The 16,132-nt window shown below is 44.9% G+C and overlaps 1 protein-coding gene across 1 annotated transcript in view; it reads right to left on the bottom strand.

Annotated features, from left to right (window-relative positions):
* LOC118381458 (protein diaphanous homolog 1) overlaps nucleotides 1-15,704 on the bottom strand; it is a 51,774-nt gene extending 36,070 nt beyond the window's left edge. The window contains exons 1-6 of the mRNA XM_052487006.1: nucleotides 15,681-15,704; nucleotides 12,182-12,526; nucleotides 11,080-11,296; nucleotides 2,885-2,977; nucleotides 2,601-2,695; nucleotides 1,488-1,589 (exon numbers count right to left, since the gene is read on the bottom strand). Of these exons, the coding sequence (XP_052342966.1) occupies nucleotides 1,488-1,589; nucleotides 2,601-2,695; nucleotides 2,885-2,977; nucleotides 11,080-11,296; nucleotides 12,182-12,526; nucleotides 15,681-15,704 (876 nt within the window). The remainder of the gene's footprint in view (nucleotides 1-1,487; nucleotides 1,590-2,600; nucleotides 2,696-2,884; nucleotides 2,978-11,079; nucleotides 11,297-12,181; nucleotides 12,527-15,680) is intronic.
* Nucleotides 15,705-16,132: the final 428 nt, after the last annotated feature.

Genomic DNA, 16,132 nt, shown 5'->3' with positions numbered 1-16,132 from the left:
ACGTATTCCACAAGGTGTCTACAGCATTGTGACGTAGTTTTACGCATTTCTTTTTGAAGAATAGCCATAGGCGGCCACATTGCGTAAGTGGTCACATGGTGGCTCCGAGAGAGATTCTCGCATAAAATACAGAGGTAGCCATTACTCCAATCGGTCCTACTGAAAAATGAATTGTCCCGACTGATATATTAGCGAATAGATATTAGAAAAACACCTTGAGGATGGATTCTAAACAACATCTGCCATGTTTCTGTCGATTTCTCAGCCAAACGTGAAGAACAAACGGAGCTGTTTCACCTACAAAAAATAATATTTTGGGAAAAAATGAACTTTGGCTGTCTACCTGGGAGTCTCGTGAGTGAAAACATCCGAAGTTCATCAAAGGTAAACAATTGAATTTGATTGCTTTTCTGATTTCCGTGACAAGTTTGCTTGCTGCTAGCAAGGCATAATGCTATGCTAGGCTATGATAAACTTACACAAATGCTTGTCTAGCGTTGGCTGTAAAGCATATTTTGAAAATCTGAGATAACAGTGTGATTAACAAAAGGCTAAGCTGTTTCTCAATATATTTCACTTGTGATTTTCATGAATAGGAAGATTTATGTCCGTTGCGTTATGCTAATTAGTGTCAGATGATGATAACGGTCCCGTTCACGGGCTGGGCGTCACTACAGATTAATAAGGCCATGTCTAACACTGTGGTTTAATCAGGCCATGTCTAACACTGTGGTTGATTCAGGCCATGTCTAACACTGTGGTTGATTCAAGCCATGTCTAACACTGTGGTTGATTCAGGCCATGTCTAACACTGTGGTTGATTCAGGCCATGTCTAACACTGTGGTTTATTCAGGCCATGTCTAACACTGTGGTTTATTCAGGCCATGTCTAACACTGTGGTTTAATCAGGCCATGTCTAACACTGTGGTTGATTCAGGCCATGTCTAACACTGTGGTTGATTCAGGCCATGTCTAACACTGTGGTTGATTCAGGCCATGTCTAACACTGTGGTTGATTCAGGCCATGTCTAACACTGTGGTTGATTCAGGCCATGTCTAACACTGTGGTTTAATCAGGCCATGTCTAACACTGTGGTTGATTCAGGCCATGTCTAACACTGTGGTTTATTCAGGCCATGTCTAACACTGTGGTTTATTCAGGCCATGTCTAACACTGTGGTTTATTCAGGCCATGTCTAACACTGTGGTTTAATCAGGCCATGTCTAACACTGTGGTTGATTCAGGCCATGTCTAACACTGTGGTTGATTCAGGCCATGTCGAACACTGTGGTTTAATCAGGCCATGTCTAACACTGTGCTTTATTCAGACAATGTATAACACTGTGGTTTATTCAGACCATGTCTAACACTGTGGTTTATTCAGACCAATCAGAGCTTAGTAGCGCTTCATTTTCCAGTCAGCCACGTGGTTCTCTCCAGCTCTTAGTAGTTAAGTCAGACAACATCATGTGTGTGAGTTCTCACCACGACTCCAAACTGCTCAGCCTCTGCCAAGTCTTCATACTCATCCTTCATCTCCCCCAGAACATTCAGCGTCTCCTGTTCTGGCAACTGCTTGATCAGATTCTACACACACACAGAACATTTATTTACATACAGGACGAATACAACATTTGACTAAACAAAACACACATTTGCATCACCGCATTTCTAAGACAGACAGACAGACAGACAGACAGACAGACAGACAGACAGACAGACAGACAGACAGACAGACAGACAGACAGACAGACAGACAGACAGACAGACAGACAGACAGACAGACAGACAGACAGACAGACAGACAGACAGACAGACAGACAGACAGACAGACAGACAGACAGACAGACAGACAGACAGACAGACAGACAGACAGACAGACAGACAGACAGACAGACAGACACAGACAGACAGACAGACAGACAGACAGACAGACAGACAGACAGACAGACAGACAGACAGACAGACAGACAGACAGACAGACAGACAGACAGACAGACAGACAGACAGACAGACAGACAGACAGACAGACAGACAGACAGACAGACAGACAGACAGACAGACAGACAGACAGACAGACAGACAGACAGACAGACAGACAGACAGACAGACAGACAGACAGACAGACAGACAGACAGACAGACAGACAGACAGACAGACAGACAGACAGACAGACAGACAGACAGACAGACAGACAGACAGACAGACAGACAGACAGACAGACAGACAGACAGACAGACAGACAGACAGACAGACAGACAGACAGACAGACAGACAGACAGACAGACAGACAGACAGACAGACAGACAGACAGACAGACAGACAGACAGACAGACAGACAGACAGACAGACAGACAGACAGACAGACAGACAGACAGACAGACAGACAGACAGACAGACAGACACACAGACACACAGACACACAGACACACAGACACACAGACAGACAGACAGACAGACACACAGACATCGACACACAGACATCGACACACAGACATCGACACACAGACATCGACACACAGAGACACAGACAGAGACACAGACAGACACACAGACAGACACACAGACAGAGAGACACAGACACACACAGATTTGTACCTGCACCATGGACTCAGAAAGCAGCTTCTCGTTGATCTCCAGGATGACATTCTTAATCTCCTCGTAGGGCATACGGAACGAGCCCAGGAAGATGGCTGAAACACACACGGCCCATCACCTAACACGTGTAGCCATCACCCAACACCTACCACCCATCACACATCACCCTCAGCCCAACACATACCACCCTCAGCCCAACAGTCAGGAATCATTACTGGACTGACTGCTTGCTGCATTGGAACGTGGAGAGTCGGTCAGATCAGGGGAAGTGTTCAGACACTTACAGAGGTTCTGGGAGGACTTGGAGTCCAACACCTTCAGCTCCTTCACCTTCTTAGTCATCTTCTTCTCCTCCACTCCCTCCTGGTCCTTCTTAACTACAGAGACACAGAGAGAGAGGTTGTGTTAATGTGAATACTTCAGAAGGGAACACATCAGAATAGAGAGTCAGAGAGAGAGAGAGAGAGAGAGAGAGAGAGAGACAGAGAGTCAGAGAGAGAGAGAGAGCCAGAGAGAGAGAGTCAGAGAGAGAGAGAGAGAGAGAGTCAGAGAGAGAGAGAGAGAGAGAGAGAGAGAGAGAGAGAGAGAGAGAGAGAGAGAGAGAGAGAGAGAGAGAGAGAGAGAGAGACAGAGAGACAGAGAGACAGAGAGAGAGGAGGATGAATACAGGACTGGAGAGAGGACAATAAAGCATTAGTTAGAAAGACTGACAGAAGTAAACAGAGGTGACATGAGAAACAGTATGATAGATACAGTATAAAGGGGGATAAAAACCCTAGGGTAGAGAGGAACTAACATCACTGTCTCCACCACCGGGGGAAGAGTATTCACGTTGCACACGGCTACTGCACATAGTTCACAATGCAGTTGGAAATGGATAGCTCTGATACACACACACCAAACTGTTGGGACAAGGTCAGGATCTTTTGTGTGAGGAGAGTGTGTTCTACTGCGTTGAGTTCAGTGTGTTGGACACCTACACACACTACTGTAGTTTTACACAGAGACAGAACAGTAAATAGGAATCAGGACTTGGACTGGTTTAAACAGAGACAGAACAGTAAATAGGAATCAGGACTTGGACTGGTTTAAACAGAGACAGAACAGTAAATAGGAATCAGGACTTGGACTGGTTTACACAGAGACAGAACAGTAAATAGGAATCAGGACTTGGACTGGTTTAAACAGAGACAGAACAGTAAATAGGAATCAGGACTTGGACTGGTTTACACAGAGACAGAACAGTAAATAGGAATCAGGACTTGGACTGGTTTACACAGAGACAGAACAGTAAATAGGAATCAGGACTTGGACTGGTTTAAACAGAGACAGAACAGTAAATAGGAATCAGGACTTGGACTGGTTTAAACAGAGACAGAACAGTAAATAGGAATCAGGACTTGGACTGGTTTACACAGAGACAGAACAGTAAATAGGAATCAGGACTTGAACTGGTTTACACAGAGACAGAACAGTAAATAGGAATCAGGACTTGGACTGGTTTACACAGAGACAGAACACTAAATAGGAATCAGGACTTGGACTGGTTTAAACAGAGACAGAACAGTAAATAGGAATCAGGACTTGGACTGGTTTAAAACAGAGACAGAACAGTAAATAGGAATCAGGACTTGGACTGGTTTACACAGAGACAGAACAGTAAATAGGAATCAGGACTTGGACTGGTTTAAACAGAGACAGAACAGTAAATAGGAATCAGGACTTGGACTGGTTTACACAGAGACAGAACAGTAAATAGGAATCAGGACTTGGACTGGTTTAAACAGAGACAGAACAGTAAATAGGAATCAGGACTTGGACTGGTTTAAACAGAGACAGAACAGTAAATAGGAATCAGGACTTGGACTGGTTTAAACAGAGACAGAACAGTAAATCGGAATCAGGACTTGGACTGGTTTAAACAGAGACAGAACAGTAAATCGGAATCAGGACTTGGACTGGTTTAAACAGAGACAGAACAGTAAATAGGAATCAGGACTTGGACTGGTTTACACAGAGACAGAACAGTAAATAGGAATCAGGACTTGGACTGGTTTAAACAGAGACAGAACAGTAAATAGGAATCAGGACTTGGACTGGTTTACACAGAGACAGAACAGTAAATAGGAATCAGGACTTGGACTGGTTTAAACAGAGACAGAACAGTAAATAGGAATCAGGACTTGGACTGGTTTACACAGAGACAGAACAGTAAATAGGAATCAGGAGCTGACACTATTGACTGGTAATGTCATCATAGCTACTGTAGTTATATTAGAAGCTGTAATGGAGAAGTGTGATGGGCAGAGCATGAACACCCTCTCCCCAACTACCACTGTTATTACTAGAGGTTGACCGATTAATCGGAATGGCCGATTAATTAGGGTATTTTTGGGCAAGTCAGTTAAGAACACATTCTTATTTTCAATGACGGCCAAGGAACGGTGGGTTAACTGCCTCGTTCAGGGGCAGAAAGACAGATTTTCACCTTGTCAGCTCGGGGGATCCAATCTTGCAACCTTACAGTTAACTAGTCCAACGCTCTAACCACCTGCCTGTCATTGCAACCCACGAGGAGCCTGCCTGTTACGCGAATGCAGTAAGAAGCCAAGGTAAGTTGCTAGCTAGCATTAAACTTATCTTATAAAAAACAATCAATCATAATCACTAGTTAACTACACATGGTTGATGATATTACTAGTTTATCTAGCGTGTCCTGCGTGGCATATAATCGATGCAACACTGGGGGATGATTTAACAAAAGCGCATTTGCGAAAAAAGCACAATCATTGGATGACTGTACCTAACCATAAACACCAATGCCTTTCTTAAAATCAATACACAGAAGTATATATTTTTAAACCTGCATATTTAGCTAAAAGACATCCAGGTTAGCAGGCAATATTAACCAGGTGACATTGTGTCACTTCTCTTGCGTTCATTGCACGCAGAGTCGGGGTATATGCAACCGTTTGGGCAGCCTGGCTCATTGCAAACTAATTTGCCAGAATTTTACGTAATTATGACATAACATTGAAGGTTGTGCAATGTAACAAGAATATGTAAACTTAGGGATGCCACCCGTTAGATAAAATACCGAACAGTTCCGTATTTCACTGAAATAATAAACGTTTTGTTTTCGAAATTATAGTTTCCGGATTCGACCATATTAATGAACAAAGGCTCGTATTTCTGTGTGTCATGTTATAATTAAGTCTATGATTTGATAGAGCAGTCTGACTGAGCGATGGTAGGCAGCAGCAGGCTCGTAAAGCATTCATTCAAACAGCACTTTCGTGCGTTTTGCCAGCAGCTCTTTGCATGCACAGCGCTGTTTATGACTTCAAGCCTTTCAGCCTACTGGCTGGTGTAACCAATGTGAAATGGCTAGCTAGTTAGCTGGGTGCGCGCTAATAGCGTTTCAAACATCACTCGCTCTGAGACTTGGAGTAGTTATTCCCCTTGCTCTGCAAGGGCCGCGGCTTTTGTGGAGCGATGGGTAACGCTGCTTTGAGGGTGGCTGTTGTCGATGTGTTCCTGGTTTGAGCCCAGGTAGGGGCAAGGAGGGGGACGGAAGCTATACTGTTACACTGGCAATACTATAGTGCCTATAAGAACATCCAATAGTCAAAGGTATATGAAATACAAATGGTATAGAGGGAAATAGTCCTATAAATACTATATTAACAACAACCTAAAACCTCTTACCTTGCCTCTCATGTTAAAAGGAACCACCAGCTTTCATATGTTCTCATGTTCTGAGCAAGGAACTCAAATGTTAGCTTTCTTACATGCCACATATTGCACGTTTACTATAGTACTGATGTATTATATTAAGTTAAAATAAGTGTTCATTCAGTATTGTTGTAATTGTCATTATTACAAATAAATAAAATAATTGGCCGATATATCGGTATCTGCTTTTTTGGTCCTCCAATAATCAGTATCGGCGTTGAAAAATCACAATCGATCGACCTCTAGTTATTACTACTGGAATAATATTCCTACAGACTTCACTACAGCGCATTATAAGACAGTCACTAACTGGACTGGAGTACACAGAGCAGCAGTTGTGTAGAGCAGGACTTTGTCTTAGAGGTCACACACACACACACAAACACCTCTCTCAATTCAATTAAAGGGCTTTATTGGCATGGGAAACACGTGTTAACATTGCCAAAGCAAGTGAAGTAGATAATATACAAAAGTGAAAAACAAAATGGAACAGTAAACATTACTCCCTCTCTCTTCCTCTCGGCCTGTAAACAAGGTCTGTTCCCTCGTTGATTCCACCAATTACAGCCACTACTGAACACCATTGTTTGTTTCACTTGGCATCATGTGCAGCACTAAGTACTGACAACTCTCTGTCTCTCTCCTGTTAAGCATCTCTCACCTTATCTCTCTCCTTTTAAGCATCTCTCTCTCTCCTTTTAAGCATCTCTCTCTCTCCTTTTAAGCATCTCTCCCTCTCCTTTTAAGCATCTCTCCCTCTCCTTTTAAGCATCTCTCTCTCTCCTTTTAAGCATCTCTCTCTCTCCTTTTAAGCATCTCTCTCTCTCCTTTTAAGCATCTCTCCCTCTCCTTTTAAGCATCGCTCTCTCTCCTTTTAAGCATCTCTCTCTCTCTCCTTTTAAGCATCTCTCTCCTTTTAAGCATCTCTCTCTCTCTCTCCTTATAAGCATCTCTCTCTCTCCTTATAAGCATCGCCCTCTCTCCTTTTAAGCATCGCTCTCTCTCCTTTTAAGCATCGCTCTCTCTCCTTTTAAGTATCTCTCTCTCTTAAGTATCTCTCTCCTTTTAAGCATCCCTCTCTCCTTTTAAGCATCTCTCCCTCCTTTTAAGCATCTCTCTCCCTCCTTTTAAGCATCTCTCCCTCTCCTTTTAAGCATCTCTCCCTCTCATTTTAAGCATCTCTCCCTCTCCTTTTAAGCATCTCTCTCTCTCCTTTTAAGCATCTCTCTCCTTTTAAGCATCTCTCTCTCCTTTTAAGCATCTCTCCCTCTCCTTTTAAGCATCTCTCTCTCTCCTTTTAAGCATCTCTCTCTCTCTCTCCTTATAAGCATCGCCCTCTCTCCTTTTAAGCATCGCTCTCTCTCCTTTTAAGCATCGCTCTCTCTCCTCTTAAGTATCGCTTTCTCTCCTTTTAAGTATCTCTCTCTCTTAAGTATCTCTCTCCTTTTAACCATCTCTCTCCTTTTAAGCATCCCTCTCTCCTTTTAAGCATCCCTCTCTCCTTTTAAGCATCCCTCTCTCCTTTTAAGCATCTCTCTCTCCTTTTAAGCATCTCTCTCTCCTTTTAAGCATCTCTCTCTCCTTTTAAGCATCTCTCTCTCCTTTTAAGCATCTCTCTCTCCTTTTAAGCATCTCTCTCTCATTTTAAGCATCGCTCTCTCATTTTAAGCATCGCTCTCTCATTTTAAGCATCGCTCTCTCATTTTAAGCATCGCTCTCTCTCTCTCCTTTTAAGCATCTCTCTCTCCTTTTAAGCATCGCTCTCTCTCTTAAGTATCGCTCTCTCTCTTAAGTATCGCTCTCTCTCTTAAGTATCGCTCTCTCTCTTAAGTATCGCTCTCTCTTAAGCATCTCTCTCTCTTAAGCATCTCTCTCTCTTAAGCATCTCTCTCTCTTAAACATTCATTGCCAGCAGCATACCACCCTGCATACCACTGCTGGCTTGCTTCTGAAGCTAAGCAGGGTTGGTCCTGGTCAGTCCCTAGAAGTGGTGTTGGAGGGCCAGTAGGAGGCACTCTTTCCTCTGGTCTAAAAAAATATCCCAATGCCCGAGGGCAGTGATTGGGGACACTGCCCTGTGTAGGGTGCCGTCTTTCGGATGGGACGTTAAACGGGTGTCCTGACTCTGAGGTCATTAAAGATCCCATGGCACTTATCGTAAGAGTAGGGGTGTTAAACCCCGGTGTCCGGGCTAAATTCCCAATCTGGCCATCAAACCATCACGGTCACCTAATAATCCCCAGTTTACAATTGGCTCATTCATCCCCCTCCTCTCCCCTGTAACTATTCCCCAGGTTGTTGCTGCAAATGAGAACGTGTTCTCAGTCAACTCACCTGGTAAAATAACATAAATAAAAAGCGTCTCTGTGTGAAGACAATGTGTTTTGCTCTGTGGTACCATCCATATATGTTCTCCCTATGTGTCAACAACAGGAAAACAAGCAGGTATCCACTGTTACACAGAGAGAGAGCGAAAGAGCGACAGAGGCATCTGCCCAATATTTGGAACCAAGGACTGATCACACCAATCTACAAAAGTGGAGACAAATTTGACCCCAATAACTACCGTGGAATATGCGTCAAATGTAACCATGGGAAAATCCTCTGCATTATCATTAACAGCAGACTCGTACATTTCCTCAATGAAAACAATTAACTGAGAAAATGTCAAAATGGCATTTTACCAAATTACAGTACAACAGACCATGTATTCACCCTGCACACCCTAATTGACAACCAAACAAACCAAAACAAAGGCAAAGTCTTCTCATGCTTTGTTGATTTCAAAAAAGCCTTCGACTCAACTTGGCATGAGGGTCTGCTATACAAATGGATGGAAAGTGGTGTTGGGGGTAAAACATACAACATTATAAAATCCATGTATACAAACAACAAGTGTGTGGTTAAAATTGGCAAAAAACACAAATTTCTTCCCACTGGGCCGTGGGGTGAGACAGGGATGCAGCTTAAGCCCCACCCTCTTCAACATCTATATAAACAAGTTGGCGCAGGCACTAGTAAAGTCTGCAGAACCCAGCCTCACCCTACTAGAATCTGAAGTCAAATGTCTGCTGTTTGCTGATGATCTGGTGCTTCTGTCACAAATCAAGGAGGGCCTACAGCAGCACGTAGATATTCTGCACAGATTCTGTCAGACCTGGGCCCTGACAGTAAATCTCAGTAAGACCAAAATAATGGTGTTCCAAAAAAGGTCCAGTCACCAGGACCACAAATACAAATTCCATCTAGACACCATTGCCCTAGAGCACACAAAAAACTATACATACCTTGGCCTAAACATCAGCACCACAGGTAACTTCCACAAAGCTGTGAACGATCTGAGAGACAAGGCAAGACGGGCATTCTATGCCATCAAAAGGAACATAACATTCAACATACCAATGAGGATCTGGCTAAAAATACTTGAATATATCATAGAGCCCATTGCCCTTCATGGTTGTGCGGTCAAGGCTCCGCTCACCAACCAAGAATTCACAAAATGGGACAAACACCAAATTGAGAGACTGCATGCAGAATTCTACAAAAATATCCCCTGTGTACAACGTAGAACACCAAATAATGCATGCAGAGCAGAACTAGGCCAATACCCATTAATTATCAAAATCCAGAAAATTCTACAACCACCTAAAAGGAAGCGATTCCCAAACATTCCATAAGAATAAGAAGAATCCCCTAAGCAAGCTGGTTCTGGGGCTATGTTCACAAACACACCCCACAGAGCCACAGAACAGCAGCACAGTTAGACCCAACCAAATCATGAGAAAACAAAAAGATAATAACTTGACACATTGGAAAGAATTAACAAAAAAACAGAGAAAACTAGAATGCTATTTGGCCCTAAATAGAGAGAGTACACAGTGGCAGAATACCTGACCACTGTGACTGATCCAAACTTAAGGAAAGCTTTGACTATGTACAGACTCGGTAAGCATATACTTGCTATTGAGAAAGGCCGCCGTAGGCAGACATGGCACTCAAGAGGAGAAAGGCTATGTGCTCCCTGCCCACAAATTGAGTTGGAAACTGAGCTGCACTTCCTAACCTCCTGCCCAATGTATGACCATATTAGAGAGACATATTTCCCTCAGATTACACAAACCCACAAAGAAATCGAAAACAAATCCAATTTTGATAAACTCCCATATCTGCTGGGTGAAATTCCACAGTGTGCCATCACAGCAGCAAGATTTGTGACCTGTTGCCACAAGAAAAGGGCAACCAGTGAAGAACAAACACCATTGTAAATACAACCCATATTTATGCTTATTTATTTTCCCTTGTGTACTTTAACCATTTGTACATTGTTACAACACTGTATATATACGTATATAATATGACATTTGTAATGTCTTTATTGTTTTGAAACCTCTGTATGTGTAAATATTTCACTTTTGTATATAATCTACCTCACTTGCTTTGGGAATGTTAACACGTTTCCCATGCCAATAAAGCCCCTTGAATTGAATTGAGAGAGGAGAGAGAGAGACAGATCTAATTTGAGTGTGTGATGTGCTCTAGACAAAATCAGAGCAACACCCCAGATAAGCTTTCCTATGATGATGACGTCATCAATAATTCAGAAAACGGGTGCCAGGCTGAGGGCCAAACGGGTGCCATGCTGAGGGTTAAACGGGTGCCAGGCTGAGGGCCAGACGGGTGCCATGTTGAGGGTTAAACGGGTGCCAGGCTGAGGGTTAAACGGGTGCCAGGCTGAGGGACAAACGGGTGCCAGGCTGAGGGTTAAACGGGTGCCAGGCTGAGGGCCAAACGGGTGCCAAGCTGAGGGCCAAACGGGTGCCATGCTGAGGGTTAAACGGGTGCCAGGCTGAGGGCCAGACGGGTGCCATGTTGAGGGTTAAACGGGTGCCAGGCTGAGGGTTAAACAGGTGCCAGGCTGAGGGCCAGACGGGTGCCATGCTGAGGGTTAAACGGGTGCCAGGCTGAAGGTTAAACGGGTGCCAGGCTGAGGGTTAAACGGGTGCCAGGCTGAGGGACAAACGGGTGCCAGGCTGAGGGTTAAACGGGTGCCAGGCTGAGGGCCAAACGGGTGCCAAGCTGAGGGCCAAACGGGTGCCATGCTGAGGGTTAAAAGGGTGCCATGCTGAGGGTTAAACAGGTCCTAGGCTCAGGGTTAAACAAGTCCTAGGCTCAGGGTTAAACAAGTCCTAGGCTCAGGGTTAAACAAGTCCTAGGCTCAGGCTTAAACAGGTCCTAGGCTCAGGGTTAAACAAGTCCTAGGCTCAGGGTTAAACAAGTCCTAGGCTCAGGGTTAAACAAGTCCTAGGCTCAGGGTTAAACAAGTCCTAGGCTCAGAGTTAAACAAGTCCTAGGCTCAGGCTTAAACAGGTCCTTGGCTCAGGGTTAAACAAGTCCTAGGCTCAGGGTTAAACAAGTCCTAGGCTCAGGGTTAAACAAGTCCTTGGCTCAGGGTTAAACAAGTCCTTGGCTCAGGGTTAAACAGGTCCTTGGCTCAGGGTTAAACAAGTCCTAGGCTCAGGGTTAAACAAGTCCTAGGCTCAGGGTTAAACAAGTCCTAGGCTCAGGGTTAAACAGGTCCTTGGCTCAGGGTTAAACAAGTCCTAGGCTGAGGGTTAAAATGGTTGCTCACACATCACTCCTGTCATTTATGGTGCAATGGCACCCCTACTGGCTACTGAGAACACAGCACTCACATTACACCCAGATGAGGAGCCATGGTCGCCATTACAGAGGGAAAACACACACATACACTTGGAAGGTCCATGAACAAACACACAATATAGTACATGCTGTAGTTCTATTTTCCCCACCTGCACAAAGGGGACCTCTGATTTCCCTCTACTCACCCTCACCATAGCCCCCTGCCTCTCCCTGGTGACCCTCACCACAGCCCCCTTCCTCTCCCTGGTGACCCTCACCACAGCCCCCTGCCTCTCCCTGGTGACCCTCACCACAGCCCCCTGCCTCTCCCTGGTGACCCTCACCACAGCCCCCTGCCTCTCCCTGGTGACCCTCACCACAGCCCCCTGCCTCTCCCTGGTGACCCTCACCACAGCACCCTGACTCTCCCTGGTGACCCTCACCCCAGCCCCCTGCCTCTCCCTGGTGACCCCCACCACAGCCCCCTGCCTCTCCCCACCACAGCCCCCTGCCTCTCCCTGGTTACCCCCACCACAGCCCCCAGCCTCTCCCTGGTGACGCCCACCACAGCCCCCTGCCCTCCCCTGGTTACCCCCACCACAGCCCCCTGCCTCTCCAACAGCTGTCTGGCACTGAGGTGTGTGTGTGTGTGTGTGTGTGTGTGTGTGTGTGTGTGTGTGTGTGTGTGTACACACATGCTTTTAAGTCTTTTCAATATTGTTCAGCTACTGTAACATTACAAATCTATCTCCTGCTGCTTATCAAAAGAGAGAATGAAGGAAGGAAGGAAGGAAGGAAGGAAGGAAGGAAGGAAGGAAGGAAGGAAGGAAGGAGAAGAAGGACGAGGGGTGTCAAGTCATGGAGTTGTCTGCGTGTCAGTGTGTGTGTCCATCCGTCTCTCCGTCTGTACAAAGAGGAGACTGTTTATCAGTCACCAGACCTGAGTCTGTCCTTCACCCCCCCTCATCCTCCTCCCTCGCTCCTTAAAAGGCTCAAATCTGTGTGAGGTGGTGACGGCTCGCTGGCTTGGAGCGAGAAAAGACACAGTGTGGAAACAGAAAGACACAAAGTAGGGAGCAGGAAAAAACCACGGCAGAGAGAAAGGAAGCTTGTATGCAACTTCCATTTCTATTCTCAACCCAGTTTGATCCGTCTAGTGGCCGAGCTACACTACAAGATTTCAGAGAAAAGCTACATTTTCTGTCATCTATTTTCCTCTTTCATTCTCTCATTATGCGGGGAGTGGTAAATGATTTATTTTTACTCTGAAAGCTTACTTACAGATGACAAAGCCCATTGCGTGCTTATGGAGTAAACAGTGGCCCATGACACACCTCTACTGGCCAGCTGGGAGAACTGCACTCATCTTTATATAACTTCAACACAACTGTTTCCCATACAACATTCCTCCACCCTGAGTTTCTGCCCAGCTAGAAGGCGAGAGGGTTTCAGGTGTCACGTAACGTTTGGACAAAGGCTCCTCACATTCTTACGCTTCTCCCATACACACAATCCATTATGTTCTGGTTTACAAACTCTTCAACTTCACAACCTTAATTCAATATGTTCAGACAGGAAGCCTTATGCTTCCCATTTGCAAATTAAGTTGTCTAAAAGTTTGAAGCTATAACTCTGATAGTTTAAAGGGAAAGGGAGGAGAGAGAGGGAGAGGGGAGAGGGGGGGGGTAAGAGAAGCCTGACGTCTTTGTCTAAACTTAACAGAAGGACAGAACAGCAGCTGACATAGACTTGGTCCCTTTAAAGTTGAAATGTCCACATTATGTCCCGGTGTGTGTGTGTGTGTGTGTGTTAAAGAGAGAAAGAACAGGGGGTTTCCAGGGTAACCTCGGACTGAAAGAGCCCCTTCATCCTGTTTTTCTTTCTGAAAGGAAGCAGGGAAAATGGATTCCTGGCAGTGTGTGTGTGGAGCCAAGCACCAGATGGCTGGGTGGGGCAGGGAGAAGGGGGAGCGGGGGCAGGGAGAAGGGGGAGCAGGATGTGGGAGGGCCAGGCTGGAGAGGAGGGATTAGGGGAAGGGCTACAACTGTGCTCACTTGCGCACCCCTGGTGTCTGAACAGTGTCCCTGCATGTAAGTATTACTCCACTGACATACATGACAGATATGTCAACTTATAAAGGACGTTCAAATGACAAAATAAATAACATACAAAAAAAAATAAATGCTGATAAAATATGAGGAGATATATCTGTCATTTCCACCATAGTTCAGCTTGCCTGATAGTTACGTGATGAGATGTTAATGTCACCTGACAAAGTCATTCTGGGAAATGATTCATCTTTGGAAAAAGTCGAAACAATTAAGTTATGTATAGTTGAATTAGTAGGCAGATATACATGTATTTCTCCAAATTATTTTGCTAAGATTCACAAGTCCTAAAACATAACAAAAGCATACTAAAAGCTTTGTGAGCAGAACATGACTTGTTTTTGCCTCTATGCTCAGAAGCAGACTAAATTAGACCACTTCAAACCACCTCCAACCAAATCTCAGTCTCACAATGCAGCTCTACAGTCATTTATTTAACCCTTATGTTGTCCTTACATGTACATAACCTTACAATATCTCCTTCAAATCACACAAACACTTGTCAAGTGTTAAACTGAATTACTTTCTAAATCAATCAACTAGTTGTATATACACTACATATACAAAAGTATGTGAAGACGCTTTCAAATTAGTGGATTCGGATATTTCAGCCACACCCGTTGCTGACAGGTGTATACAATCGAGCACACAGCCATGCAATCTCCATAGACAAACAATGGAAGTAGAGCTGCCCGTACTGGAGAGCTCAATGACTTTCAACATGGTACCGTCATAGGATGCCACCTTTCCAACAAGTCAGTCTGTCAGATTCCTGCCCTGCCTCGGTCAACTGTTAGCACTGTTATTGTGAAGAATGGGAACGCCGAGTGCTGAAGCGTGTAAAAATGGTCTGTCCTCCGTTGCAACACTCACTACCAAGTTCCAAACTACCTCTAGCAGCAACGTCAGAGGCTGTTCGTCGGAAGAACTGTTTCCAAGGCCGAGCAGCCGCACACAAGCCTAAGACAACCATGCGCAATGCCAAGCGTCGGCTAGAGTGGTGTAAAGCTCACCTCCATTAGAGCAGTGGAAACACATTCTCTAGAGTGGTGTAAAGCTCACCCCCATTAGAGCAGTGGAACACATTCTCTAGAGTGGTGTAAAGCTCACCTCCATTAGAGCAGTGGAAACACATTCTCTAGAGTGGTGTAAAGCTCACCCCATTAGAGCAGTGGAACACATTTTCTAGAGTGGTGTAAAGCTCACCCCCATTAGAGCAGTGGAACACATTTTCTAGAGTGGTGTAAAGCTCACCTCCATTAGAGCAGTGGAAACACATTCTCTAGAGTGGTGTAAAGCACACCTCCATTGGAGCAGTGGAAACACATTCTCTAGAGTGGTGTAAAGCTCACCTCCATTGGAGCAGTGGAAACACATTCTCTAGAGTGGTGTAAAGCTCACCTCCATTGGAGCAGTGGAAACACATTCTCTAGAGTGGTGTAAAGCTCACCTCCATTGGAGCAGTGGAAACACATTCTCTAGAGTGGTGTAAAGCTCACCTCCATTGGAGCAGTGGAAACACATTCTCTAGAGTGGTGTAAAGCTCACCTCCATTGGAGCAGTGGAAACACATTCTCTAGAGTGGTGCAAAGCTCACCTCCATTGGAGCAGTGGAACACATTCTCTAGAGTGGTGCAAAGCTCACCTCCATTGGAGCAGTGGAAACACATTCTCTAGAGTGGTGCAAAGCTCACCTCCATTGGAGCAGTGGAACACATTCTCTAGAGTGGTGCAAAGCTCACCTCCATTGGAGCAGTGGAAACATTCTCTAGAGTGGTATAAAGCTCACCTCCATTGGAGCAGTGGAAACACATTCTCTAGAGTGGTGTAAAGCTCACCTCCATTAGAGCAGTGGAACACATTCTCTAGAGTGGTGTAAAGCTCACCTCCATTAGAGCAGTGGAAACACATTCTCTAGAGTGGTGTAAAGCTCACCTCCATTGGAGCAGTGGAAACACATTCTCTAGAGTGGTGTAAAGCTCACCTCCATTGGAGCAGTGGAACACATTCTCTAGAGTGGTGCAAAGCTCACCTCCATTGGAGCAGTGG

This window comes from Oncorhynchus keta, chromosome 30, assembly GCF_023373465.1.
Source record: "Oncorhynchus keta strain PuntledgeMale-10-30-2019 chromosome 30, Oket_V2, whole genome shotgun sequence".
Lineage (NCBI taxonomy): Eukaryota > Metazoa > Chordata > Actinopteri > Salmoniformes > Salmonidae > Oncorhynchus > Oncorhynchus keta.
The sequence above is the reverse complement of the archived record's forward strand: the minus strand, read 5'-3'. Positions and strand labels throughout refer to the sequence as shown.